General features: G+C 43.3%; 1 protein-coding gene across 3 annotated transcripts; it reads left to right on the forward strand.

Moving 5' to 3' along the window:
• The first annotated feature begins 1,428 nt into the window (after positions 1 to 1,428).
• On the forward strand, positions 1,429 to 25,446 carry n4bp3 (NEDD4 binding protein 3). 3 transcript variants are annotated; one of them, XM_068714482.1, is made up of 10 exons: positions 1,429 to 1,664; positions 20,034 to 20,305; positions 20,448 to 20,610; positions 21,201 to 21,410; positions 21,761 to 21,882; positions 22,021 to 22,216; positions 22,328 to 22,420; positions 22,520 to 22,771; positions 22,941 to 23,199; positions 23,758 to 25,446. In XM_068714482.1, exons 2-10 carry the CDS (start codon positions 20,067 to 20,069, stop codon positions 24,144 to 24,146), a joined length of 1,923 nt encoding a protein of 640 aa, XP_068570583.1. In that variant the 5' UTR covers positions 1,429 to 1,664; positions 20,034 to 20,066; the 3' UTR covers positions 24,147 to 25,446. The 3 variants fall into 3 exon arrangements, with proteins under 3 accessions (XP_068570583.1, XP_068570586.1, XP_068570585.1); XM_068714485.1 differs by having other exon boundaries at positions 20,448 to 20,538; XM_068714484.1 differs by lacking the exon at positions 1,429 to 1,664 and adding an exon at positions 8,261 to 8,348.
• Positions 25,447 to 26,465: the final 1,019 nt, after the last annotated feature.

The raw sequence follows: 26,465 nt of genomic DNA on the forward strand, positions 1-26,465 counted from the left end.
TGTATTCTGGTAAATAAGAAGTGGGTTTGATTTTATCCTCTGTCTTCTTAAACAGTAGAATTGCTGACTGATTTGCGACGGCATTGTTCTCACTTTTGAGCGCAGCTTCCGCGCGTCTACATTGACGATGGGTTTGAGGGAGCAAAATATTTTTTACATGTGAATGACACCTTTGACTTACTTATGAGTCTATAATCAGTCAAAAAGCTATTTATCAAAAATAATAACAAATCTGGTGGTCTGCATCCGCCTACAACTTCAGAGATCAATCTGAGGAGTCATAAGACAGGTAACATGGTAGCAAAAAAGAAAAGAGTACCAATTAATCTTGTTTTTGCTCTTGTCTTGTGAGATTAGAAAAACATTTAGAATATTCTAGAGTCAAACTTTCTAGATCTCAATGGCAATTAAACTGAAGTATTTTTATTTGGACCACAGTATTTGACCAACAGAATATCTTCTCATCTTGGCCCTTTGACCTCTTCTGTTTAACCATTCAGTTCAGGATTTAAGTGTGGCAAATAAATCAATGAGGTAGGTAAATTATGCTTAGTGTTTAGTAAGAATGAACCAAACGTCTCTTTTTTGTTCAATTGTCATTATTTATTGTTTCATGAACTACACATGCTCACACTTCCATGACATAAAGATAACAAGTAAATACATGATGTATACAACTAGGTTGCAAATTAACCCTAAACATCAAATATCAGATGAAATAATCTGCATTAAATACATCTGTATCAATAACCTAGGAAATTAAAAAGGTCACAGGTAAATATAACTAAATCTATGGTTTAAATACACCTATACTGCCTCTACTGGTAAAAATGGTAAACACATTTACTCTTCATCTACTTTTATACTCAATATACTCTGCGTTCACAGCACAATATGGTGGAAAATGAAATATCAGTGCTAACAGCAACAACTGCACACACAAAATGACTTTGATTAAACTATATTACGAACTGTATTGCATCAAATAATGCACAGATTAATTGATAACATAGTCCCATCAGCCCACGTTTATTTATTTGTTTATATGTATTTATTGTTACCCTCGTATGTGCTTGCATCATGGACTAACACTTTTCTTGCATGCCCTCATTCTATTGCCTTGGCGTTTATTTTGACATTTTCTTACTTCCATACTACCTGTCTTGCTTTGCGTCTCACTTTAAAAGAAAAAACAAAAGAGGGTTTTATAAAAAAAATGCAAAATCGGCTCGTTATTTGAGTTTGGTTCTCTGTTTTTTTCGTTTTTAGATTCAAACAACAAAAACGAAAAAATCGTGATATTTCTGTATTTTCGATTTTTCGATTAAACGAAAACGTACGCGGACAGGTGGCGCTGTCCCCCTTCACAACTCGAAGTGTGTCAGCTCAGTCACCGGGGGACAGGCACATGTTCCCCTGCCTCTCGTGTCTCCTCGCACTCTGTTCAAACCTCCGAGAGGGAAAAGAGACAGCCCGATTCTGCGCTTCCTCTCTCTTCACGCTGCCAGCAGGCTGATCACTGTCTGCTGGGTTCTGCACCAAGTTCAGGAGAATATCCTGCGGAGCCACGTAAACGCTGTTTGTTTCATTACATAACCAGCGAGAGAACAAACTGCAGCAGACTACCAGCGCTGGTCCAAGAGATGTCCTGCGTGCAGAATATGGTGAGCGCCAATTTTTCTAATCTTTTCGTGATCCGCTCCCTCCATGCACATCATGCAGCTCTGCAGCCCGAGGATCTGTGTCAGTATTAGGGTCGTGCTCGTTGTGGTCCATGATGATGGCATGTTCAAAACTTTCTGTAGACCAGACGTGGACATTTTTATTTTTTTAAATGCTTTAATGTGTTGCTTAAAGTCTGTTAAGTAATGACTCAACTGGATTAAAGAGTTGTAGTCTCTTAATCAGGGTTAATCCTTACAATTTGTTTTCACTGTTGACCTGGCAACTGGCAGTGTGTGTGTGTGTGTGTGTGTGTGTGTGTGTGTGTGTGTGTGTGTGTGAGTGAGTGAGAGAGAGAGAGAAGATGGATACTGATGGATGAACAATGTATTTTTATTTGCCTATTATTTCCTGTCACTTTGCAGCTATGGTGGTCTCCACTGCAGTGTATTGAATGGTGTTTGGCCTGCATGGCTGTACATGTTTCAGTGGACGCTCACACTCCAGGGTCTCTTTTAATGCACAGGAGTTTGGGGACAAAAGCTGTTTCTGTGTGTGTGGGTGGAGGGGTAGACACCAGCTCAGTCTTGGGGACTGCCAGGCTGTTGTCGTGGAGACCAGAGGCCACAGGTGACCTCTGACCTGAGGACTCATGGCGCGTTGCAGGAAGAGTCCTTTGAGTGTGGTGGTTTTGGGTGTGCGTGCTGACGCAAGTGAAGGAGCAGGTCTGACAATAGATGTGTGAGCTGTTGTTGGACACTGCGTGGTAACCATTCCTGTAATTTAGGAATGGACTATAGAAAGCAAACTTGTGATAGCGGGGTGATATAATGCTGGTGTGAAGTATGACGGATCACTGACAGCTTAAGTACTGTTTAGGGTTCCAGTCACTGCACAAAACTGCATTTCTGCATCTCATCAGGCCCACTTCTGTATGACACAGTGGTGACTGAGTGATGAGATTTTGCAATCAGCTCTCCTTTATCGTCAACTGGAAAACAGACCAAAAAATAGTGCAGTGTTGGCTAGAATTGTGTGAGGTCAGGATTGACTGTAAGAGGACTGTTTAAAAGGTCAGTTCACAGTTTACCCCAGTGTTATCTATCCATGCAGATAGCTTAAGGTTTTTTGTGCAGAAGTTTGGAGGTACTAGTGTCTGGATCTTTGGCCACCAACCCAATGAAATGGAGATGGAATTAAATTTGTTTCTGCAAAAGAAATCAACATTTGACTCAACAGTACAAACTTCCCAGATGGCTAGATAGTTGTATTATGTGAAGCTTGGTTGCAAGTTTTGTCACTTAAAAATCTTGTTATCATCATTAAGACATTAAGAGAATACAATTTGAAATCCTTTCAAATATGTGACACTGATTATTGCCACATTATCGCCATGGAAGTATTTGATCAAAAGTATCATGATGCTGGATTTTGTCAATATCACAAAACCCATCTGTTAGCTAAAAGCTCATTGGGAGATTTCTGACGACAATCTATTGGTGCAGTCTGTCTCCTGGCTGCTCTTCTCTCTGCAGAATCAGCCGGACAGCTGATGTGATGTCTTCGTTCAGCTGTTTTTAGCTCCCAGGGGGTTGACACTCCCCTGTGTGTGTGTGTGTGTGTGTGTGTGTGTGTGTGTGTGTGTGTGTGTGTGTGTCTCCTTAAAACACTGGCAGCTGATGAAACACTAATTCTGCTGATCGGTCAGATGTCTGCTGACCATTTGCTTAACAAACTCCACGCCTCCGTATTCCCACAGTATGATGTTAGTCCTGCTGTAAAGCTTGAATAAAAATGCAACTAAATACAATAAATCCAACATCACCACTGTAAACTCCAGCACAATACACTGTAAGGCTTTTTCACTCTGTGTAGCGTGTAAGTGCATAGCAGGTCAGTCATGCATACTACAGTCTAGCAGATGGTGTAGCGAGGAGAGCTCAGTGTTGGTAGAGATTTCCCCCTGAGGCCAGCCAGCTAATCAAACACTAATCAGCCCTTCTTCTTCTACATCAGTCTGTGTCTACTCTTCATCTTCTTCTTCATCATTTCCTCAGATTATCCTCCACTTTCTCCCCAGTTTCTCTCTGTTTGCTGCTAATCTTGGGCTCGTCCTATTACCCTATTCTCTCCCTCCTGTGTACACTCAGCTCATGGAGTCTTTATAGAAAAAAGGCCATGTCTGATCTCTCTGAGGAGAAAGTGTCGTGCTCTTACTCTTAGAGCTTTCACTCCTCAGTCATCCCTCTGCCTGATCCTCTCTCTGGGCCGTCTGTCGCTGCAATTAAAGCCTGACTGGGTTAAGATTTACTGTGTGGCTTGGCCTGGCGTGCAGGGCCACTGTTGTAAGGTGGTTTAGCTCAAAGCTAACACAGCAAATGGTAATAGTTTGCATGACATTGCTTGTTAGAAAAATCAAAGTGTCCATCTAAGTGACTGCCTGAAAATGTATTTCCTATGTAATTCTGCACTACATAATCAGTTGTTTATCCACATGAACTAACCGGTCAAACATGCGGTTATCCTCAGTCTTGTATGAGCCTCGGTAAAACATTGATTTATTTTACACAAATTTCGGCGGGGTCAAGTCACAGGGCTCACAGGCTTGAATTATTTTCAGTGCCAATACAGAGAACACACCCAAGTTAATCATTATCCCCACATGACATATATTTCCTTATAGCTTGAGATTGATCTTTCCTCTTGACAGATTTCAAACTAAATTATAAATTATAAATGGTAAATTATAAATTATAAATTCAACCAAACTACTTCTCCTTGAGACACATTAAAGCTGGAGGATTGCTCAGTTCACTATGTGTAATGTGAATGGAGTTGCTATTAATGACAAATAGTCATCACCGAGTTCTGCAGTTCTCTTCAGCTCTGCGGAGCTTTTCAGCATCTTTCAGCTCATTGCTTTGGTTTTGGTTTTGGCAGGCAGCGTTTTCATCAAAATGCTCTAAACACCCACTCTACCGTACCGGCCCAGCTCCCAACGGCAGACCAAGTTAGAGACTAGTGAACATAGTGCAGCATTTATTTCCCTAAAGGGTTGGAGGAGACCAAACCAGAGCCAAAAGGAGAGTCACTATATTGAACTGTTTGATAACAACTTTGCAATAATATGTTGTTGGTGTTTACAGCTTGTTCCCTTGTTACTTAAGGGTCCAAATAAAATTCTATTTATAAGCACTTAAGCATACATTTTGTGCAGTGCTTTTAACACCTGTGTGTCATATGTAGTTGTCAATGTCAAGTCCTATAGGTGTCCCTGTCTTAAGAACCAGAACGTAAGGCATGTTAAGACAGGAAAACCAAGTTTACATACAATCAGAAAATAACACCTGGAATGCAAACATCACAGACGCATAGGTGACAGCGTGCAGGCGTCCAAGCCAACGTGGGAGTTTTACTTTGGCAACAAACTGGGATGTCTGATGTAGATACATCTTCTTTACTTTCATTGTCTACAAAGAAATCAGATAACTCTCCAGACACTTTAAATACACGGGTTAGATGAAGCCACACTGTCCGCCAGAAAACAAATAACTTTTGAATACTTTTCACAACACTCATGGAAAACACGGAACATCACAGACTTATGATAAATAAGTTCAGCGTGACTTTGCATTGCTGCATTTGGCACAAAGAGGAGCTAACAAAGTGGCCTACATCAAAATCTCTTCTGCTGCCAGATAAACCTGGCAGATATTTTACGTTTATTCACATAAGTCTACTGTGTCCAGTATTTCCTGGGTTATTACTCACTGCGTGGTTGGTTGACCTGTCACCTGACTGCTGAACATTAGTTTTATCATCATGGGACAAGCGGGACCCCCTGACCTTCAGAGGGGAGAGGTCTGAGAGTGTAGGAGGGTGGACGGACCCCATGCTGTGACCTTTGTTTTCTAAATGTCATCAACTCAGACAAAATAGCCGGAAATAGCCGCCTACTCTGGCGGACATTACATTCTGGGACTATTGTCTTGTTAACGATGTAGCCTCTTTTCCCCGTGAGTCAACCCAGCCTTATCGTTTCCTCGTGTTTTTATTGATCCGGCTTATCTCCCAGAGAGGAGCACATGCACTCACCTGCCTTCTATAGATATCAGCAGCAGTAATAGCTACTCTGTGTGTGTGTGTGTGTGTGTGTGTGTGTGTGTGTGTGTGTGTGTGTGCGTGTGCGTGTGTGTGTTGGGATGAATTGTGTGCGTGCGGAGTACATGGTCCTTGTCTCTTTTATTTAGTCTGAAGAGTTGTAGCATTGCAGAACACAAGGCCACGAGTCAAAGCCCTCCTCTGCGAGTGGGCATTGTTGTTTATTTATATCAGTACAAGTAGCAGTCGTCGAGGCGGCCGCAGCTCTGTTCTCTCTAACAACAGCATTTCAGTTTGCTGCCACATCCTGTTCTTTTACAGGAAATCAATACGGTGGATTTAAAGGTTACATTTAGTTGCCGTGACCTGCACATGTCTCACTCAGGTCACACTGGCAGTAAAGTGGACTCGCTGGCACTGTCCTTGTACTTTGTCTTGTTTTTTTAAGGAAATAGTTTGACATTTTGGAAAATACGCATCTTCATTTTCTTGCTGAGAGTTAGATTAGAAGATCAATATACCACTTGTATTTGTTCGTTACGTATGAATATACAGCCAGCAGTTGGTTAGCTTAGCGTAGCACAAAGACTGGAAAAAGGTGGAAACAGATATCAGGCTGTGTCCGAAGATAACAACATCTGTCTTGTTGTTTTTAACTTCGGATTTGGTATGAATTAAATAAACATGTTAACTAATTAGCTTCAGAGGCTCAGATACTAGAGTTTAGCTGTTTCCCCGTTTCCAGTCCTTGCGCTAAGCCAAGCCAAGATAAGCAAAACATCTGCTGGTTCTAGCTTCAGATTTACTGTCATCCATGTTTTTATCTAACTCTTACAGGCAAACTAAAAAGCACATTTCCCAAAATGTCAAACTATTCCTTTAACTTCATTTGTTCATGTGAAATCTGTCTAAATCCTTACTGGCAGATTTTCAAAATGTCATATCATGTTTTTTCTAAAAGAACTGACACACCGAGCTCAAGATAATGTAATTTCTCAAGAGCCAGACATCCAGCATGCCTCCCATAGCTGCTTCCTGTAATGTTATTGTCCAGAAGAGCTTAGGCAAAGGAAATGAGTCTAGCTTGGTTTGTTGTCTCGTCTAGTTGACTGGTCAGACAGGTACAGTATCTTTAAGCAGGCCCTGACTCGTCCCTCTCTGTTGTTTTCTGCCTCACATTTCCATCCATGCACCTTCACATTCCTGCTCTTTCTTTGCCCTGTCCTCCCTCCTGCTGCTGCCATTTTTCCATCCCCACTTGCAAGTTTGCAACTGGAAATCTGTGGAATCTCAGACTGGATATGCCTGCGGGGCCCAAAGGTAATGACAGGGGTGCCGTAGCAGCACCTGCTCAAGTGTTGGACTGCTCTGCCTAACTTTGATGGGGTTATCCCCTTCTTTCATTTTTCAGCTGATTTTCTTCAATTTGCACTCGGCAGGGCCCCACAAAACATTGCATTCTTGCTCTGGAATGCCTCTAATAGCGTGCCAATCGCTACATTGTGCATCTCTGGTTGGCAAGGTGCTTTATTAGCTGGGATTCCTGTGTGCCCACCTATCGGTGCCAGCTTTAAGAAGTCCAGATACCTCCTTCACTCCCCTCAGCTCGGCGGCCTACATCGCATGGCGAAGAAAGGAGTCACTCTCTCCCGGTTAAGGATCAGAGAACAATGTCCTCTCTTTTCTCCACCCCTCAGATGCAAGTGGCTCCAGTTTGAGTTATGTAACTTGATACGTTGCAGAACCCATCCAGTAACACAGCCTCAAGAAGGGGGACTTACACTCAGACTATTGTCCAGACGGTCCACGCTGAGACAACCCCCACATGCTCTCATTTTCCATTCCTTCCTCATCTGCACACTCATTTTTTCCAACCCTCATCCCTCTTTCTCTGTGTTCCTGCTGTCTGTCTTTTGACCTAAGTCTGATCCCTCATTATTGTCTTATTATCCGTGAGCAAACAAGGCAGATTGTATTATTGGTATTTGTCCAGTGAAGCTGGCTCTCGTATGTCAATGCAGGCTCTGGATTGACCGCCTCAAAGCTGGTTCACATGCGGGGCTTTTGTTTGTGAAACTGGGAGAACAAGTCCGACCACACCGGCCCCTGAGAGGGCTGAAAGAGCACAAAGAGATGAGCAGGTGAGGAGGGGAAGAGGAGGAAAAGGGATAGGGTGTAGAGTAGGCAGAAAAGTACCAGGTTCTCTCAGGGGAGTCGAAACTGGCGTATAGCTGCTGCAGAGGTCAACCTAAAGATTTCTCCCTGTTTCTTAGTTTCTTATATGAAACAAATATATCTCCATGCTTTTCTCTGTAGTGAAACATCCTCACACACAGCTTAAGATCAATTTAGTCTTCTATTTAGATCAGTGCAAAGTCATCTTGTCGTGGCCTGCAGGTCAGCTGCTAGGACCGGGCAGCTCCCTCCCATCCGCACCTCCCAACCACCATCACAGACTGAGAAACAGGAAGTCATAATCATGGTGTGATAATGAGCAGCGCGGGCATGAGACAGAAAGAGAGAGAAATAGAGTGAGCATGGGAGCAGGAGCAGAGAAGTGAAGCTTCAGGTGGACAAACAGACAGGTAAATAAGTGACTTTTTTTCCTTCTTTTTTATTGCAGTTATTTTGGATTTTTATTTGCTTAGAAAAGTCAGTCTTATGATACGGAAAGTACCTGAACTCTACAGTCTACTGTGTCATACTGGGCTTCAGATCAAAGCAAAAACTCGGCTCACCTGTGTGTGTGTGTGTGTGTGTGTGTGTGTGTGTGTGTGTGTGTGTGTGTGTGTGTGTGTGTGTGTGTGTGTGTGTGTGTGTGTGTGTGTGTGTGTGTATATTTTATACATTCCTGAGCTTGCTTCTGCGAAAGTTTGACTTATTTACATGCCAGCCGGCTCAACACGCTCTGAACTCACTGTGATTTAAGGCTGCATTGTCAAAAGAACAGCTTGAGCTGCAGAAAGAAGAGGAAAGCAGCCTGATTGTTAATTACTCATCCCACGGGGTTGAATTGGAATTAGCTAACTTTTTAACTAGATCTTTTCTCCTGGGCAAATGACGTCACACTGAGCAGCAGCCGCAGCCTCCCCATTCACTGCCAGCAGCACAGAACCAATATGCTAATTAACTGTTAATTATTGAATGTCCCAAAAATGGAGCCACATGGTGTTCAAAGAACAGTATATATGATTATCTGCTCCACTGAGCTGTGCAGCATGATTTCCTGAAAATAAAACTCTTTTCATTAAGGTTTTTTTTGGTGATTGTCGGTCTGATGGTCTATTTGTGTTCCCGGAATTCCCCCTGAGGACTATTCGTGGCTCAATGTTGTACCCAAGCTGGGTAACAAGATTTTCCTATTGAATTGTGTAGCTGGAGGCAAAGCGGCACAAGGTGACATTCTCCTCATGACGACGTTTAACAGTTGTTTCTTGTTGCTTTGCTGTCATTATTAACAGTAAAGCTGTGACCTGTGCAGGCTGAACAAGCTGATTTTCCGTAGTGCCCACTCTGCTGCTTCTCAGCAATAACACACAACAAACACTGACTTTATTTACAGAGAAACTCCACAGGAGGAAAAAGTGCTGATCCTCTGACTTGGCATCAGTGTGCGTCAGCATCAGTGTTTACTACCTGACACGCAGGCTGCTCCGCTCTTCCTCTGGTGTTACAGTGCAGATGAGATCAAAGAAAAAGTGTGCTGAGATGTGATCTGTAAAACGTTTTATCTATGCAGCTTATTTAGGCTTAAATAGGAAAGAATTAACATTTAAAGCAGTCATACAGTGAATCAATCAATCAATCCATATCTGTGTATTCCTCTGAATCCCAATCAGCTGCAGTCCACTCGTTTCCCTCTTTGTGTTTGCGCTGCATGTGTGGTCCACCACTGAGGGTGTTTGGACGGATGCACGCACGCTCACCGCAGCTGCTAAGTGGAATTGGTTCAGGTGTGGGTCGATGTGGGAACCACTCGATTTCTATCTCTGTAATCACAGAACGGTGGTGACTCCTACATGAACCGCTCCAGGAAACAAAGGAGCCACAGAGAGAAAAGAGAAAAGAGCCTCTGCTCACGTCTCCCACTATCCTCCTCGCTCTAATGAATTTAATAAGAAGCTCGCTCTCAAGCTTTTGTCTTTATCAGCTCAATTTAACACAGTATGGCTCCCCCGCTCTGATTACGTGGTAGCATTATCAGTCATTAAATGTCTGATGTTACCAACTTAGCTCTCATGGGAACTAAGGCGCTTTGGGTAACAGACATTTTATTTTTTTAAGTAACCCACAACACTTCAGGGCCCGTAGCAGAGAAACGGGCCCCTGTCCTATCACCCATATCAGCTTTATGGGTTCTGTGAAGGGACATTAATAATTACCTGGTGAGAAATGTAGGGAATGTGAGTTTGTTTCCTCACATCGTACTCTCCCTTCACATTCTTCCCTCTGAACTTGTGCTCTGTGTTGAACATGCTCTACTGATAGCAGCAGTTGGCAAACATTGTACAGGCTTTGCTTGTTAACAAGTTGAACAGAAACCAACAGAGAGACTCAAACTGGTTTCAGGATAAGGTGAAATATATGACGTGCCACTCTGTTGTTTGCTATCTCACAAATTCCAATGAAGTTATTGAGGAAATATTTCTGTATGGTGCTGTTTTTGCACTCCTTGTTTTATCCAGCGTGATATATTGCCAGTGGAATCAAGCAAGTAGATCATATGGAAAAAATCTGGAGGAATATTTATCTCAGCACTCCAATACTCTCAAAGCAAGTAGACATGTTAGTTGATAAAGATGTATCATCGTCCATACTAGCTTCGGAGTAATGCTCAGACACAAGTCAGCATATTTTGATACATTTTGCATTTGATACATCTGTAGTCCATCACCTTTAAAGTATACTAACTGTCTTAAGCACAGGACATTTTTTTTTTTTTTTTTTTTTTAAAATCCATATTTCTCTTTTTTTTGTCCCAGGAACAAAGGGCACAATGTAATTATCTCTAGCTCCCTACATGTAACATTAGGAGCTCTGTCAGCAACCCCAGCTGACAAAATAACACCATGATCTTGAATTTTTACTTATAGACTGATGACTAACTGCTATACAAGAACAATACTGTCTCTTTATTGAAATGTGTTTATCAACTGGTGAGAATGCTGACTTTTTGCTTGGGACCGGTTAGCTTTAGCCTCAGCACACTATCATGCATGTAGCTAGCTATCTAGACCGTGTAACATTAGCTAATGAGTCAGCCAGAGACGGTGTTTTGAAGCAAGTCATGGTGCAAGCGTTAGGTAGCTTGCTAGCAACAGCTGCTAAAATCTGCTAGCGACAGTTAGTCGGCATTATCGAGAGTATTCTAGAAATTAGAGGCTGCTTTTGTTGTTCACTGGAAATAATTCCTCCAGTTCAACCCCCAGAATTACTCATGCAGGACTCACTAGTTGATGTGATGGTGGAACAGATGGACATATAAAATTAGAAATTAGAATCCTTTAGTGAAGGACCTCAGTTTGTTTTAAATTATATTTGCCTATCAGATTCTAGTTGCAGATGTATTCGGTTAGGATGTTGTTTTTACCACTCTGGGTAATTGGCAGATTAGTTGTGTGTGTGTGTTTGTGTGTGTGTGTGTGTGTGTGTGTGTGTGTGTGTGTGTGTGTGTGTGTGTAGGTGAGTGAAGGGCAAGTCGATGTCACTTAAAACAACACTGAGGTCAGCTACTTATCCATTTGCCGCTAGTACTAATCTCTCTTTATCACACACACACACACACACACACACACACACACACACACACATATGGTTTAACCTTGTAACCAACACAGGCATTCATCTAAACAAAGTTAGGGATTATGCAATCAATAATTTTTCACATCACAAATGGAAGATATTGATATTTTAACAAAACAGGCTCATTGTCCTGTTGGGAGGAAGCAGTTGTTGTTGAGTAAATGTTCCCATGAATAATAATAATAATAATACATTTGGATGTAAGAGGTGGCCCTGTGAATACACTCCCTCGGGTTGCCATCTTGTCACGCTGAAGCAGCCTGCTCTTTCATCAGTCAGATCCAGATCAATAAGGTTCCATGAAACACCAGTTCAACCAGTCACCCCAGATAACCCAACATTGCTACTGTAGTCAGAGTCATTAATTGAATTCTGTGCAGAAATACAATACTGGAAAGTCAGCAGAGGCAGTTATGGCCAAGGCGCACTGTACGGACCGCCATCGATGGGATAACAGATGCAGCGTGAGGAGACCCACCTCAGCTGGTCCGCCAGTGTTGTTTGCTGATTTTGTGGATTGAGTCCAGTTTAAAGGCCAGTCAGTCATGATGAGTATGATGAGAGTTTTGGGTTTTCAAGGTTATCTCTTCTGGGTCAGTAATACGGGAGGCCGCTGTGGAAATTATTAATGAGAGTTTGATAGCATTTTCTCTATTGAAGAAGGAACCAGCTCAAATCAGATGAAAATGTTTAATATAGATATTAAGAAAAAATAATGAGACGGATGACAGGCATGGCAGCATTTGATGAGGAGGGATTTCAATTGGTCCAACATACTGTAAATATACAGAATTGAAGTCAAATAGAGAATTTAAAAAAAATTTATTTAAATGTATTGATTACGCCTCGCGATTCACTGGAAACTACGATCGACAGCATATCTGTTTTTCGCACTACAGTGAAAGAGTGTTGTTGTGTGGACACTGCGTTAAATTTAAGATTATATGTACAGTTGTGGTCAAAAGTTTACATACACTTGTAAAGAACATAATGTCATGGCTCTCTTGAGTTTCCAGTTATTTCTACAACTCTGATTTTTCTCTGATAGAGTGATTGGAACAGATACTTCTTTGTCACAAAAAACATTCATGAAGTTTGGTTCTTTCATGACTTTATTATGGGTTAACAGAAGAAGTGACAAAATCTACTGGGTCAAAAATATACATACAGCAACATGAATTAGCAATTTTGGTGACTTAGAAAGTTGTGTCAATGAAATGAGCTTCATAGCATGGCCTCTTAACTTCTTGTGAGTGATTATGAGTGACTACAGCTGGTGACTTCTCTGAGGCCATTTAAATAGGGCTCATTGGATACAAACGCCCACAAACGCTACAATGGGAAAGTCAAAGGAGCTCAGCATGGATCTGAAAAAGCGAATCATTGACTTGAACAAGTCAGGAAAGTCACTTGGAGCCATTTCAAAGCAGCTGCAGGTCCCAAGAGCAACAGTGCAAACAATTGTTTGTAAGTATAAAGTGCATGGCACTGTTTTGTCACTGCCACGATCAGGAAGAAAACGCAAGCTATCACCTGCTGCTGAGAGAAAATTGGTCAGGAGGGTGAAGAGTCAACCGAGAACCACCAAAAAGCAGATCTGCCAAGAATTAGAAGCTGCTGGAACACAGGTGTCAGTGTCCACAGTCAAGCGTGTTTTGCATCTCCATGGACTGAGAGGATGCCGTGCAAGAAGGAAGCCCTTGCTCCAAAAGCGGCACCTTAAGGCTCGACTGAAGTTTGCTGCTGATCACATGGACAAAGATAAGACCTTCTGGAGGAAAGTTCTGTGGTCAGACGAAACAAAAATCAAGCTGTTTGGCCACAATGCCCAGCAATATGTTTGGAGGAGAAAAGGTGAGGCCTTTAACCCCAAGAACACCATGCCTACCGTCAAGCACGGTGGTGGTAGTATTATGCTGTGGGGCTGTTTTGCTGCCAATGGAACTGGTGCTTTACAGAGAGTAAATGGGATAATGAAGAAGGAGGATTACCTTCAAATTCTTCAAGATAACCTAAAATCATCAGCCCGAAGGTTGGGTCTTGGGCGCAGTTGGGTGTTCCAACAGGACAATGACCCCAAACGCACATCAAAAGTGGTAATGGAATGGCTAAATCAGGCTAGAATTAGGGTTTTAGAATGGCCTTCCCAAAGTCCTGACTTAAATGCCATTGAGAACATGTGGACAATGCTGAAGAAACAAGTCCATGTCAGAAAGCCATCAAATTTAACTGAACTGCACCAATTCTGTCAAGAGGAGTGGTCAAAGATTCAACAAGAAGCTTGCCAGAAGCTTGTGGATGGCTACCAAAAGCGCCTAATTGAAGTGAAAATGGCCAAGGGACATGTAACCAAATATTAGCACTGCTGTATGTATATTTTTGACCCAGCAGATTTGATCACTTTTTCTGTTAACCCATAATAAAGTCATGAAAGAACCAAACTTCATGAATGTTTTTTGTGACAAAGAAGTATCTGTTCCAATCACTCTATCAGAGAAAAATCAGAGTTGTAGAAATAACTGGAAACTCAAGAGAGCCATGACATTATGTTCTTTACAAGTGTATGTAAACTTTTGACCACAACTGTGTGTGTGTGTGTGTGTGTGTGTGTGTGTGTGTGTGTGTGTGTGTGTGTGTGTGTGTGTGTGTGTGTGTGTGTGTGTGTGTGTGTGTGTGTGTAAAGCTGTTAAGCAACTACACTTGTACTAAGACTCTTATTATATCAGTAAAAGTAAAACATTGCTTCAAAAAAGCATATTAGTGCATCACACAGTGCCGGCCAAATAGTTGGGCTCATTTGTCATTCATAATCATGAGCTCAGTGTGTATACAATGGTATAGTATGGTACACAAGCTGCTCCGGTGTTCCCTTAAACGTGACACTCCTCCCCCTGTCAGAACTCGTTGAATAAAACGTCTGTGTCTGCTCTGAACTGTCTGTGGGCTGAATAGCGCTCTGTAGCTACTTCCATGACCAAATATGACCCGTTAACCTCTGTAAAGACTCAAGTGTTGCTCATCAATGGAGAGAGTGTGAGCCCGAACACTGGGCCTTCAGCTCTCGCACCGCCACGGCTAACCACCAGTGAATTATGTTCCATGTTTCCCACAGAGAGACTGCTCATCATCTCAAGCGCCGTGAAGTGAAAGTCAACCTTTTTACGCAAAGTTCTTGAAAGAGAGAGCTTGGGGCGCTTGACTAAATTTCCATGTCTGCATGTAGCTTGTCAGATTTTACAGATGTGTGACTGCCTTCAGATGCAAAGAAGGAAAGAACATTTCACGACCCTGGCTCCCCTGAAAGGCCTCGGGGTCCGTGGAGAAGAACGAGGTCTGTCTGCCTAAATTGTCTGCCATCCATAATGAATAACCTGCTAACAATTAGAGGCCGCTGCTGAGCACTCCTCTGCTGTCATGCCCCACAGACAGAGACTCTCACACTCACTCATTACACGCTGACGTGTAACATCCAGTCAGAGAGGGAATCGCTCCGGATGGTTCCTTCCTATGATCGTCCTCCAGCACAGTTCACCCTGCGGACGGATCTAGACAGTCGAAACTCCACGATGTCATATATCAGTCACACTTGATATTTGCATTACTTTAAATGCTGTGCTCTTTGTAGTGTCATCCATAATATCCATTATTATTTTGGGTAATTGATGAGATCCTTGCTTTTTGTCCAAAATGTTGAAATGTACTGTACTGTATCCGGTCATGGCAGAGGAGGAGTTAAATATAATACTGCAGTGAGATGAAATAAGGCCAGCGGCTGATTTGGTAATCGCACTATATTGTTTTACACAACTAACAGCTGTGAAAACTAGCGAGCGCAGCTTTGATAGAGCTTATATAATAGAACAGTGTGCCGTGTGGGAGTTTTAGATGTAACCTGCAAAGTTATCCCACAAACGTAAACAAACTTTGATCATGGATTGGGGGAAGAGAGCGCATCGAGGGAAGAGGGCAGAGGGTCCGGAGCTGCGGAGCCACGCAAATGCTTTTTTCGGGGCTTTGTTGAGTGACCCGCTCACACACACAAGTGCGAGTGAGCGGGTCCGTGGGAGTGAGCTTCTTTTTTTTTTTCTTTTTTTTTGTGCATCAACAAATGACGAGCCCGAGCTTGTGCTCTGTAAAGCATCTATGGAATTTGGCTCCCTCTCTCTCCTCTGTCTCAGTCCCAGTGCTGACCTTTGTCTCTCTGAGGGTTTGAAATGTCCCCTCTTCACGCTCAAGCGTTTCATTGAAAGCTTTCTTTTTTCCACGCAGGACACCTGATTACAATATTTTAGGAGAACGCGTCCTTGAAAACCCTCCTCTTGAAGGCCGCATGTGTCCTTTTCTTTGTGATTATAGTAAAGTGGCACTTGGATGGTTTTCTAGATGAGTTAGGATATCACCCTGAGAAAAACTCGAGCAGAACTGTGAAGGCTTACTGAGAGGCTTTAGAGACGCACACCTCTCAGCGGCATGTTCACATCTTTTCTCTTTAATATGCACTGCTTCACTCTACGAAATAATGTGGTTTCATACTATATTCAGTATCACCCTTTCCCTGTGTCAAGATAAACTGTGCAGTCCCACAAGGCAATTATACTGATGCATTCAGCCTGCTGACAAGGTGTGCTGACTTGATATAAAGTCAGTAAATGTGTTTCATTCATCTACTAATTTTACTTTAGAGCTCCAGCTTTTAACTATTGCAAGGAGGCCACCAGAAACGAGCGGATGCAGGTGAGCGTGTGCAGCATCTGAGGGATAGAGAGCCTCACCTGTTGCCTTCGCAACACTTTGATACACCAAACTTTTATTACACTCGATCAAAGTGAGCAGCTTTTGAAAAAAGCTCACCACTGCCTTGAAAGACGCATAAATCAAGAACAGAGCACTTTTCAATTAGACCATAACTGTTCAAGGTTGGTTGGAAGCTCTGCTTTGATGTGCGTGTATGTGTGTGTGTGCGTGTGTGTGTGTTGCCTTTCAGGGCCCCATGGTTAGTCGAAGGGCTGGGCTGTAAATCTTGCTGTGTCTTCTGGTTTACTCGGGGCCCATAAACTAGAAGGCAATTAAGAAAAACAACTGGATGCAAGATTTCTTCAGTCCTGTGAGATTTGTGGTTGCAGCATTAAATGATTTTCACCCTCCTGTCTACCCAAAAGGAATTGCTTTGCCTCACCCGCCGTCACCTCAGCCACGGCTTCCCATCAAGCATCGATTGGCCTCTCATGTCTGTGGCAGATACAGGACACAAACGGAGTAAAATACCGTTCCTAAAAATACTGTGTCAGACCTTGGCCCGTGGCCATTAGGTTTGTCACACTCGTGATTTATTCATATGGTGTCAGACACATACACACTCAGCATGACCTGCACCGACTCATATCCGTCATGTCTTACTCTGACCCGAGACACAGACTTCCCGGTCGAACGGCACCAAAGCGCTACCAAGTAGTCACATTATATTTCATAATATTCATCATCATATTTCTTTAGCCTGAGTTCAGTCTGTATTATATTGGCTTATTAAGAGCCGGATGCTTTAGTGCAAAGTTTTACATTGGTAGAAATCGTACCTCATGAATATAAACATGAGCAGCTTGGGCTGCTTTGATCTCGGACTGGCTGAGAGCCCTGAGTGGAGTGGGCTGGAGCTGCCATTGCACAGCTCTCTCTGCCCATTTGAACCATTTGCATAATTGTTATAACTATCGAGGCCAGCAGTGCAAAGCACTTGATGAATGTGGATTGTATTAGAAGCAAGAGGAGATCCTGGAGTGTCACTGCGGGTGTCTGGCTCATACGTAGCATGTGTCTGTGTGACAGCAAGTGAGAGAGAAATGACTTCAAGGTTGCTTGAGTGTCATGAGTGTGTACCGACTGAGAACCGATTCAGGCGGAAGGATGGCCGAGTCATTATGGGGATGAGCCCAGGTTTGAGCCCCCAAGCAGCCAAACATCTGCAAAGCATTCTCGAGCATCCACCATCCATGCACTTGGTTCAATTAATTTCACTACTCTATGAAAAAACAACCTGCAACGACCTGAAACTAATTTTTTTCTCTAAAGTTCTACTATTGCTCCATAGTATTGCAGGAGCCAGCAAGAACAGGTTTAGAAGCTCATCTTGTTGGTGTTTTTAAGGACACTTTTTATCTGAGGAGTCAACCTGTCAAACACCCTTTGTAATGCAAGAAAAAAAACTGCATTCAGGTTTGCTTACTGGTGATATTTCAGGTTGGATCTTGTGACAGCATACCTTTACGGAGTGTTTTTTTTGGCAGCCATGTCTCCAATATCAGATGTCTTTGAATGCACGAAGGAGGAAAATGCATTGCCACGTATTAATAACATGTTCTTTGTGATGGATAACCTAATCCAAAGCATTGTTTAAGACTCTGTGGATTATTTTCCTAAAATAACTAGAGTGCAGATCTCCGCCAGGTGAAAATGAGTGAGCCACAATTGGCTAGCCCCAGTCTGGACACCAATGGGCTGTAAGGCGTCGCAAAACACACTTCATTCAAACTCAAGCTGCGACGTATGCAAGCAATTGTCTCAAATTGTCGTATAAGACACGTCATACAATACTGCCAAAAGTAAAAATAAAACTCGCCACGTTATTGTCCACTTGGCACCAGCTGAGTTGCGAAGAGCACAGTCACACTCACGGACGAATGCACACGTGACCTATCGCATGATCCTCGTGGCGGAGATATTAATAATAAAATTAATCTTGAGATTTGTAGCGGGGTTTGAGTAATGGTTAACAGGATATTTAAAATTGTTTTTTAACGGGCTAATACAAGCAGAATGTCCAGTATGAACCTTTAACCTCTACCTGTTCTAGGAGCGCCACATAAGCTCGAGCACAAAAAGAGAATTTGCCTCCTTCTGGTCCTGTTTATAGTCCGAGAGGCTGCAGCGTGTTTTATGGTCTCGAGAATGTTTTATGGCTGATGGGGGTGTTTATGCACGAGGAGAGAGAGGGTCAAAAGGGTGAAATCAATAGTGAGCCTTAATGAGGTTGTCTGAAAAGAAGGAAGGGAGGGGATATGTGGGTGATTTGACAGACGATGTTGAAGGAAGATTTGCTGCGTAGAGCTGAAGAGGCTCAAACTCAAATTGACAAAACAATAGTTCCCCTTAGGTAGGCGTTGGGGTAACTTGGCAACTGATTTTAGATTTGTCAAAGTCAAGAGAAACTTGTTTGTCAGCGTCATTTCTTTTCTTTCTTTTCTCTTCAAAATGTTGCCTGCGGGGACTGACAGGAAACTTAATCTCACACAAACAGCAATCATATCTGTGGGAAATATTCAGGCCATGCTAGACTCATGAAGGCACACTGTGTGATCGGTACATTTGGATACACATGGTTTTCATGAGAGACGGGAAATTTGCAAACAAAATAAGCTGCTGCAGCAGCACTTGATTCATTGTCCATAAAGTGTATTGTTACCAAAGCACTTATGTTGAATGTTTTTTAAGGAAATGAGCCCTGATGCTGTAACCTAATTGGATCAGATTTAGGAAGCAGGATTTAGATTTGACATATGCTACCCTATCACGAAGAAAACAACAACATAACCCTCACGGATTCATGTGATCCTGTAGTGGTTGAGGTTGGGAAAGGATAACATGAGCCTCTGAGAGGGAAGCTGATGCTGTAACAACTGCATTATGAAATAGACATTTTCAAATTGGTTTGGGATTTGTCCTCTTTGTAAAGACGTAATATTACATTCACTACTCTGCTATAATAGGGTCTTTTATGGAGGTTTTTTGTGTGTTTGTTCTGTAGTGAAGTGTTATACTGTTGTAGGAAGCTGTGTTGTTCTAGCTGTGCTCCGAGACAGCTGTCTGTACGGAGAAACACAGCTGATGAAACACCTGTCAGCTTGTGCTCTTCATCCCAGAGATCAACGTTATCTCAGGGCAGTAAAGGGGCAAGAGGTGGACTTTATTTCAGTTGTTACAGAGCATGGTCTAGACCCGCTCTATTTGCTTTATTGATTTAAATGTCGGTCGGTCCACCACTTTGGTACAGCCTAAGATAGTTCAACAACTACAGGATGGATTGCCATGAAAGTATAACTTTGGTGATCCCCTGACTTTCCATTTAGCGCCACCATGAGGTTGACATTTTGTGATAGTGAAATGTCTTGTCAACCATTGAATGGATTGGCACAGAGGATGAATCATACTGATTTTGACTTTTACTCTGTTTAATCGTAATTAGCAAATGCTGCTCTGTAAATTCATACTAACACGCTAAAATAGCATTAACTATGGTAAACAACACTACATCTGCTAAAAATCAACATGTTGACCACGCAGAGCCACTACAATCGCTGTAGAGTCTTAGTCTTGTTATAGTTTGAAGTGATTGTGTTTAAAGCCCTAGAGCTGCAATATTTAGTCAATTAACAGCATGGTCTACCTACTAAACCTTAATTTTCTCTTTTTTACAGAGCACCTTACCCCCCCACAGAGTCCTGTAACCAATGGCAACCTCTGTCCAAACTCTTCCTTTGACCCGTGGCCCCAACAAAAACTTCCATAACCCGTTGCCCGCCTCGTCCCGTTGCGGCATGGGAAGTGTAGGCAGCCTGGTGGAGAGGCCAGATGTGTCTCCGACTAAAGCCAGCCGTGCAGTGCCCCAGGTGAGACCCAAACAGACCAACGGCCTCCTGAAGAAAGGCTTCACCCAAAGGGAGCTCCTCAACTACCTCAACATCACCAGGTGAGTGCTGCTGTAAAGAAGCAGATGCTTTCATAGAACATTTCACAAGCTGCACTTTTTGAAGGCGAAGTAGTCTGGACTGGTAGGTACTATAAAACGTGACAGGACTTGACCCGGGTTGACCTACTGTGCTTCCAAACAGAAAAGAGCCTAAAGCGAGCGACGGTAAGAAGGACGTTATCTCTGGACTCAGCTCTGCCAGTGGCCGTGAGGAGGACGGCTTATACGCCAAGGTATACCATAAAGACGGCACCGAAATAGATCTGACAAAGAACTCACTGCCCAGTGGGGGCAAGTATGAAAAGGTGAATATTGTTGTTTAAAACACTGCATAGGGTCAGAGAGTAAAATAAAAGACTTAAAGAATCAGGGCAATGTTGAAAGTATTACTTATTAAAGGTACTTTAAGTATCCTAATGCAGTAGATATGAGGGGGACCGAGTCTCATTCACGGTTTCGGGCGCAGATGCAGCTGAATGACTTCCCATTGTGTTCTTTCTATAAATGATATACAGCCAGTGAGCGGCTGCTGGAGCTGTGTTAAATTGATTAGTATCACATTTATACATCTCTGGCAGCGTGGCACAACATCCCTCTAGCCTGCTATCAGCATAAATCAGCCCTACATCTCCTCCAGTGAACCAGCATAGATTGCGAATCTGCCACTTTTTGTGTTGCAGAATTCATTGCAGCAATCAAATCTCACCTTTTTTTTTTTTGCTTGAATTGATCAACAGTAAGAACACACAGGGTGGGACAGCATTGATTTAATAGAAACGTGATTTATTGTTCCGTAGCCCAGCCTCCTTTGCTGTGGGTAAAGTCTCTCTCTCCCCTTTAGCCTCCACTCTGCTACTTTGCATCCTCTAAAAGTCTCCTTGTTCTTCTTCTCCAGGCTCGTTTAAGGTCTGCTTTCAAGCCTGTCACCCCCAAAAATTTCAGCTCCATGCAAAACCTCTATCCAGCTTCCAAGTCGGAGGATGTGGACCATGGCCTTTCCAACGGGCTGCACAGAGCCTACGCCCATGTGCCCAAAGCCGTCTCCACCTCTTCCTCCTCTTCCTCACCCTCCCGTCATGGAGGACCAACATCCAGCGGCAACAAGGTATCTTAACACACGGTAGAAACTTAAAGCCTCCATCCAGTTACCATTAATCAATGTCCATGCCCAGGAGGTGGTTAGTCCATTAATCTGGTTGTTTACTTACTAGAATATCTCACACACCTTCTCATAGATTTCAATTTAACTCGTTTGGAAAGTTGAGCTGTGGGCCAGGGGAACAAGTAAATCAGGTTTTGGATCCAGGATCCAGTCTTTGTGCATTGATCACAGAAGCAAAACAATGAACTTCACGCCATGTGTCATTTCATTCAGCCATTATTTTGGGCTAAAATTAATCTTTTCTCAACCTATTAATGTTACAGTGATGATTAACTGTATAATCCTGACTGTAGGCCCTCTCCTCGGTGCGTGGGACGAGCCAGGAGGATGATAACCTGTCAGACTCAGGCCATAACTCCATGAGCAGCCTGCCGCCGTACCGGCCTCCCTTCCGCCCACACCTGTCTCACATCAGGTCTGCCGCACTGTTATTGTCTTGGCTTTGCTTTATATTTAAAAGATTTATTTTTTTATTTTTTATACTTAATGACTGTGTGGGTGGTGATAATGGAAGAGATTTTAATGGCTTTATGGGTTTCCATTTGTACCCTAGTGCATCTATGGGCCAGATCAACACCATCGGCTCCCTGGACCGCACTGCTCTAGCCCAGAAGGCTGTAGGGCCAGGGGGCGTGGCCATAGGAGAGATGGCGTGTCGGAGCATGGCAACCCTGAGCCGTCTGGCTCCATATGGAGGCGAGGCTCCACCTCCTTATGAATGGACACTCTCCCTGTCTGTTGAGGAAGTGGTGAGCACTGCACAGATGGATGGATGGATGGGAGGGAGGGAGGGAGGGAGGGAGGATGAGCAGGTCAGAATGATTTCCAGACTGGTAAATCCTTCATGTTGTCTTTTCCAGGTCCGGGATCTGGAGGAGCGCCTGGTGGAGAAAGAACATGAGCTGAAACAGATGAGGAGAAACCTTGATGAGAGTGAGGGTGCCATTGCTCAGGTGAACCATATCTTATATCTTACTGGTCTGTTCTTCACCATCAATCTATACATACATCCTTGAAGTTTGACCCACCCTCCATCTGCCCGCCGCATGCAGGTGTTCGAAGGGAAACAGCGTCTGTGGGAGAAGGAGGTGGAGGAGCTGAAACGCCTGTATGCCGCCAAGCTGCGTCAGGTTTCCCAGCATGCCCAGCGTTCCCAGCGCAGCCTGCAGCTGCAGCTGTTCAAGGCCCAGCAGGAGAAGAGCCGACTGCAAGAGGAGCTTGACAGCATGAATAGGGAAAGGAGCCAGGAGGACGGAGCCATGGCGAAGCGCACCAGTCCCACTCTGGAGGAGACGCAGTGGGAGGTATGGCCCTGGGAGGACACTTAATGGCAGAGAGAAGCACTTAAAAAGTAGTAATTACAGGCTACACTGGAGAGAACTGAATACCTGTTCTTGTTTGTCCCGTTAAAATGATCACAACCAGTCAGTAAAAATGTATGTTTCTCCTGCCCCTGTCCCTTGTTTCCCTCAGGTTTGCCAGAAATCAGGGGAGATCTCCTTGTTGAAGCAGCAGCTGAGGGACTCCCAGGCGGAGGTGACCCAGAAGCTGAGTGAGCTCTTCCAGCTGAAGACGCAGCTCAGGGAGACCCGTACAGATCTGCGCAACAGGGAGGGCCAGATAGATGCTTTAAAGCTAGTCGTGCAGGGGACACAGCGCCGCAGATGCCCCTCTCAGACTGCATATGAGGATGGAAAAGGAGCTGAAGAGAGTCCTTCAGCTGGGGCAACAGGTAGATTTATGCGTCTGTCTCTTACTTGAGTGCACATATCATCACTGGGATGTTTTAACTGTGTGCTTCAATGGTTAAAAGCAATACATGTTGCTTTAGTCATGCTGAGGCGCCACAGGGACACACAACAGACACATTCATTTGTTGACACAGCACTTTACCAAAAGCAAGTTTCCGAGCTCTTTACATAAAATGAACTGGATCTCACTGATCAACATTCAACCACAGCAAAAAAAAAATAACATAACAAGTATATCAAACCTATTTAAGCCTGCACATGCCAAGCTGACATACATGGAAAAAAAGTAAAACAAGCAAGATAATTACATGCTAGAAATGTCTGTTTAATATCACAGCAAGTGAGGCATCCAAACTGTGTTTCTTATCCACACGGCTGTATGTCGGTTATTTTGAGTTATGAGGTTTATATGCTTGGACCCCAAATCAGGTTATTTGACTAACCAGGTCATGAGTTCTCTGCAGCCAGTGTATTTCATTATACATCCCCTACGGCTCTGCTGGACTGTAGTTGAAGCCATGTGAACCGCTTGCTTACAGGAGGTTGCGGGGGCCCAACAGAGGAGCGTCTGCGCGCAGAGCTCCTGCTGGAGCGACGCCAGAGCGAGGCCCAGGCCATGGCTTTCGAGGAAGAGAGGCAGACGTGGCAGACGGAGAAGGACAAGGTCATCCGCTACCAGAAGGAGCTGCAGGCCAGCTACTTAGAGATGTACCACCGCAATGAAGCCCTGGAGAGGGAACTGCACCAGCTGAGGGCAGGCAGAGAGCAAGGAGGAGGAGAGGGAGGAGGAGCAGGAGCAGGGAGCAGAAATGGGACATTGGAAACAGAAGTGCCAGAGCTGAGGAGTGAGAAAGCGGGCGAAAAACAAGACGACAGACCTTCCTCTGGTTTGCCGTGGATAGACAGAATTGAATCATCTGAAATTTGAATGTGACAGACTTACTGGTATTTGCAATGCAAAGTGTTTTCACTCTGAACTATGGTTTCTACTTCAGCCCATGTCAACTCGAGAAGCAAAGAACTTACCACGTTAAAATGATGGTAGTGAGTCAAAATTATAAGATAAGTAAAAATGTGTACTTACTCCATTGTGACCCAAGTCAGATTTATGAAAGATATCAATTAACAAATTGTGAATAAATGATTAAAAAAATCAGAATGCTTTTACACAAAATAATAATAGTCCATAGTCAAGATTTTGATCTACTTCGTAAACATGATCAGATACTAAGTTAAAACTCCGACTTTGATAAGTGTTATTTTCATCATGCATCATTTCTCATCTACGTTTCTTCTTCTCCTGGAGAAAATGGGCTTCCCTGGATTCCTAACCGTTTGAAACTCCCTTGTTGATTGTTAAATGCCCTGATCCTGCAAAGACTGGACCAATAAGATCCAACAGAACACACTACTGCTGAGGGGAGCTGCACAGAGTCTGTGCCTCATCTGTCCTTGGCAACTATGTAAAAAATGCAGCCAAACACCTAAACTGTCGCGCTTACCAATTATGAACTTGTAAATGAGCAAATTGATATCTTGATTGTTACTATTTTGTGTTAATTTTGGTCGTTACTTTCTGGATTGGACTGCTGTATAGTCTTGACGGTAACCAAAGGATTCAAGGGGATTTGTGTGGCCCAGTGACATCTCAGCACCTGTTCAGTCTGTGCAGAAGGTTCTGTGCATCTCTGGGTTAAGTATCAAGGATTAAAGCGATCTGGTGCCACAGTACTAATGCTGTGTCTTTGCCATAAAGAAAACTGTGTTCCATACTTATAAAAACTGATTCTTTCTCATTCAGTTTCCAGCTCCTGTGAGATCTATATATTTTGTACATAATGTAATTTTGATTTGATTGGCCTTTAGTCATGGTACTTCAAGCACACTGTTGTCTTAATGGGCATATCTCCACTTCTTTTGATTGCAATGAAAGCAATCAACAGATAGGGATCCTGAACATAACTGCCCTGCTTATTGGTGCACATATCCAACCAATAACAACTCAATGCATGGCATGGGTGAAGTTGTTCTCTTGTATTGTTTGTTTTTAATATATGAACATTCAAACGCCAGCTCTCAACCGACCCTTCAACATACTGTGACTCGTCTATTTACTGGAATTAAAACTGTACAGTATATATATATATATATATATATATATGTATGTATGTATGTATGTATGTATGTATGTATGTATGTCTGTTTTGGATTCATAATAAACGTTTATGAAGTGGTGTAAAAAGCTGTTGGGTTGGTGCTTGCCCCCGATGTCGTTTTCTTGTGCAAATCAAGGCTGCGAAATGCTTCTCAGCCTACCTTTGCCTGAATTCAACTTTTCAGAAGTCGCTCGCCAAAATGTTAGAGGTGTAACTGATGGCATTCACCCGAGAGCTCAGACGCCTGTCTGCTCTGAAGGGGCTTAAAAATCTCCACAGAGCGTGCCAATAAAACCCAAGGACAGGGGCTTTATGGCAGAATGGACAACAGAGCGGTGAAGGCTACTGGGACTAATGTGGCTTTTAGAGGTTGAGCCTTGAATCCTTATCTCAGCCTCTCCCTAAGGCCCCCCCCCCCACTCTACCCCAGCAAGTCCTCACATACCATCTCCTGCAGCACAGACAGCAGGGAGGTGGAAGGTCAGCTGAGATGGAAACATAGGAGGATCCCTGTTTGCTCAAGAAAATAAGCACTTCTATGGAAACCATCAAATGTGCAAACTAGAACAGAGTTCCAAGGATATCTTGGCAGAGATGAAAGCTTGACACTTGGCTCTTTTTTTTATTTTTATTATCCATGCGTTGTTTATGGCTATGCATGAGTGGAAGCATATCCATTACATAGTGTGGGATAGCGCATGCAAGTCCACAGCGCAGGTTTATTTTTTATACAGGGTCAGAATCTGATCAGCTATGAGCTGTGTCTGACTCACAGGGCCCTTACCTTGGCATTTAAAACATTATATAAACGGGGGCTTAATATAACTGCACAGCGCAGCAGTGGTTCACTGTAGTGGGATGAGAACTTACCTCACACGTTATCAGTCTGTAGGAGGACTGCAGTGCTGAATGCCATCAGCACAGCTTATCTGATGAATTCACACAATTATTCAACATTAATTCATGTAGGAAAATAAATGGTTCCCTGTTGTGAAACTTATTCAAATTAAAAACCCTTTAGCATTGAGATCTAATAGACTTCAAAGCTATTTAGTCCCGAGTGTAGATAATGCAGCAATAGCACCACTAAG

This window comes from Cebidichthys violaceus, unplaced genomic scaffold (assembly GCF_023349555.1).
Source record: "Cebidichthys violaceus isolate CVI_PGR_0920_01 unplaced genomic scaffold, fCebVio1.0.p SCAF_2, whole genome shotgun sequence".
Taxonomy (NCBI): domain Eukaryota; kingdom Metazoa; phylum Chordata; class Actinopteri; order Perciformes; family Stichaeidae; genus Cebidichthys; species Cebidichthys violaceus.

What these genes read in the sequence shown, in the direction of transcription:
- n4bp3 (XM_068714482.1), top strand. Translation starts at nt 20,067, where the DNA reads ATGGCAACCTCTGTCCAAACTCTTCCTTTGACCCGTGGCCCCAACAAA. An exon ending in AACTACCTCAACATCACCAG is followed by an intron (nt 20,306 to 20,447) that starts GTGAGTGCTGCT and finishes GCTTCCAAACAG; the next exon opens with AAAAGAGCCTAAAGCGAGCG. An exon ending in CCACACCTGTCTCACATCAG is followed by an intron (nt 21,883 to 22,020) that starts GTCTGCCGCACT and finishes TTTGTACCCTAG; the next exon opens with TGCATCTATGGGCCAGATCA.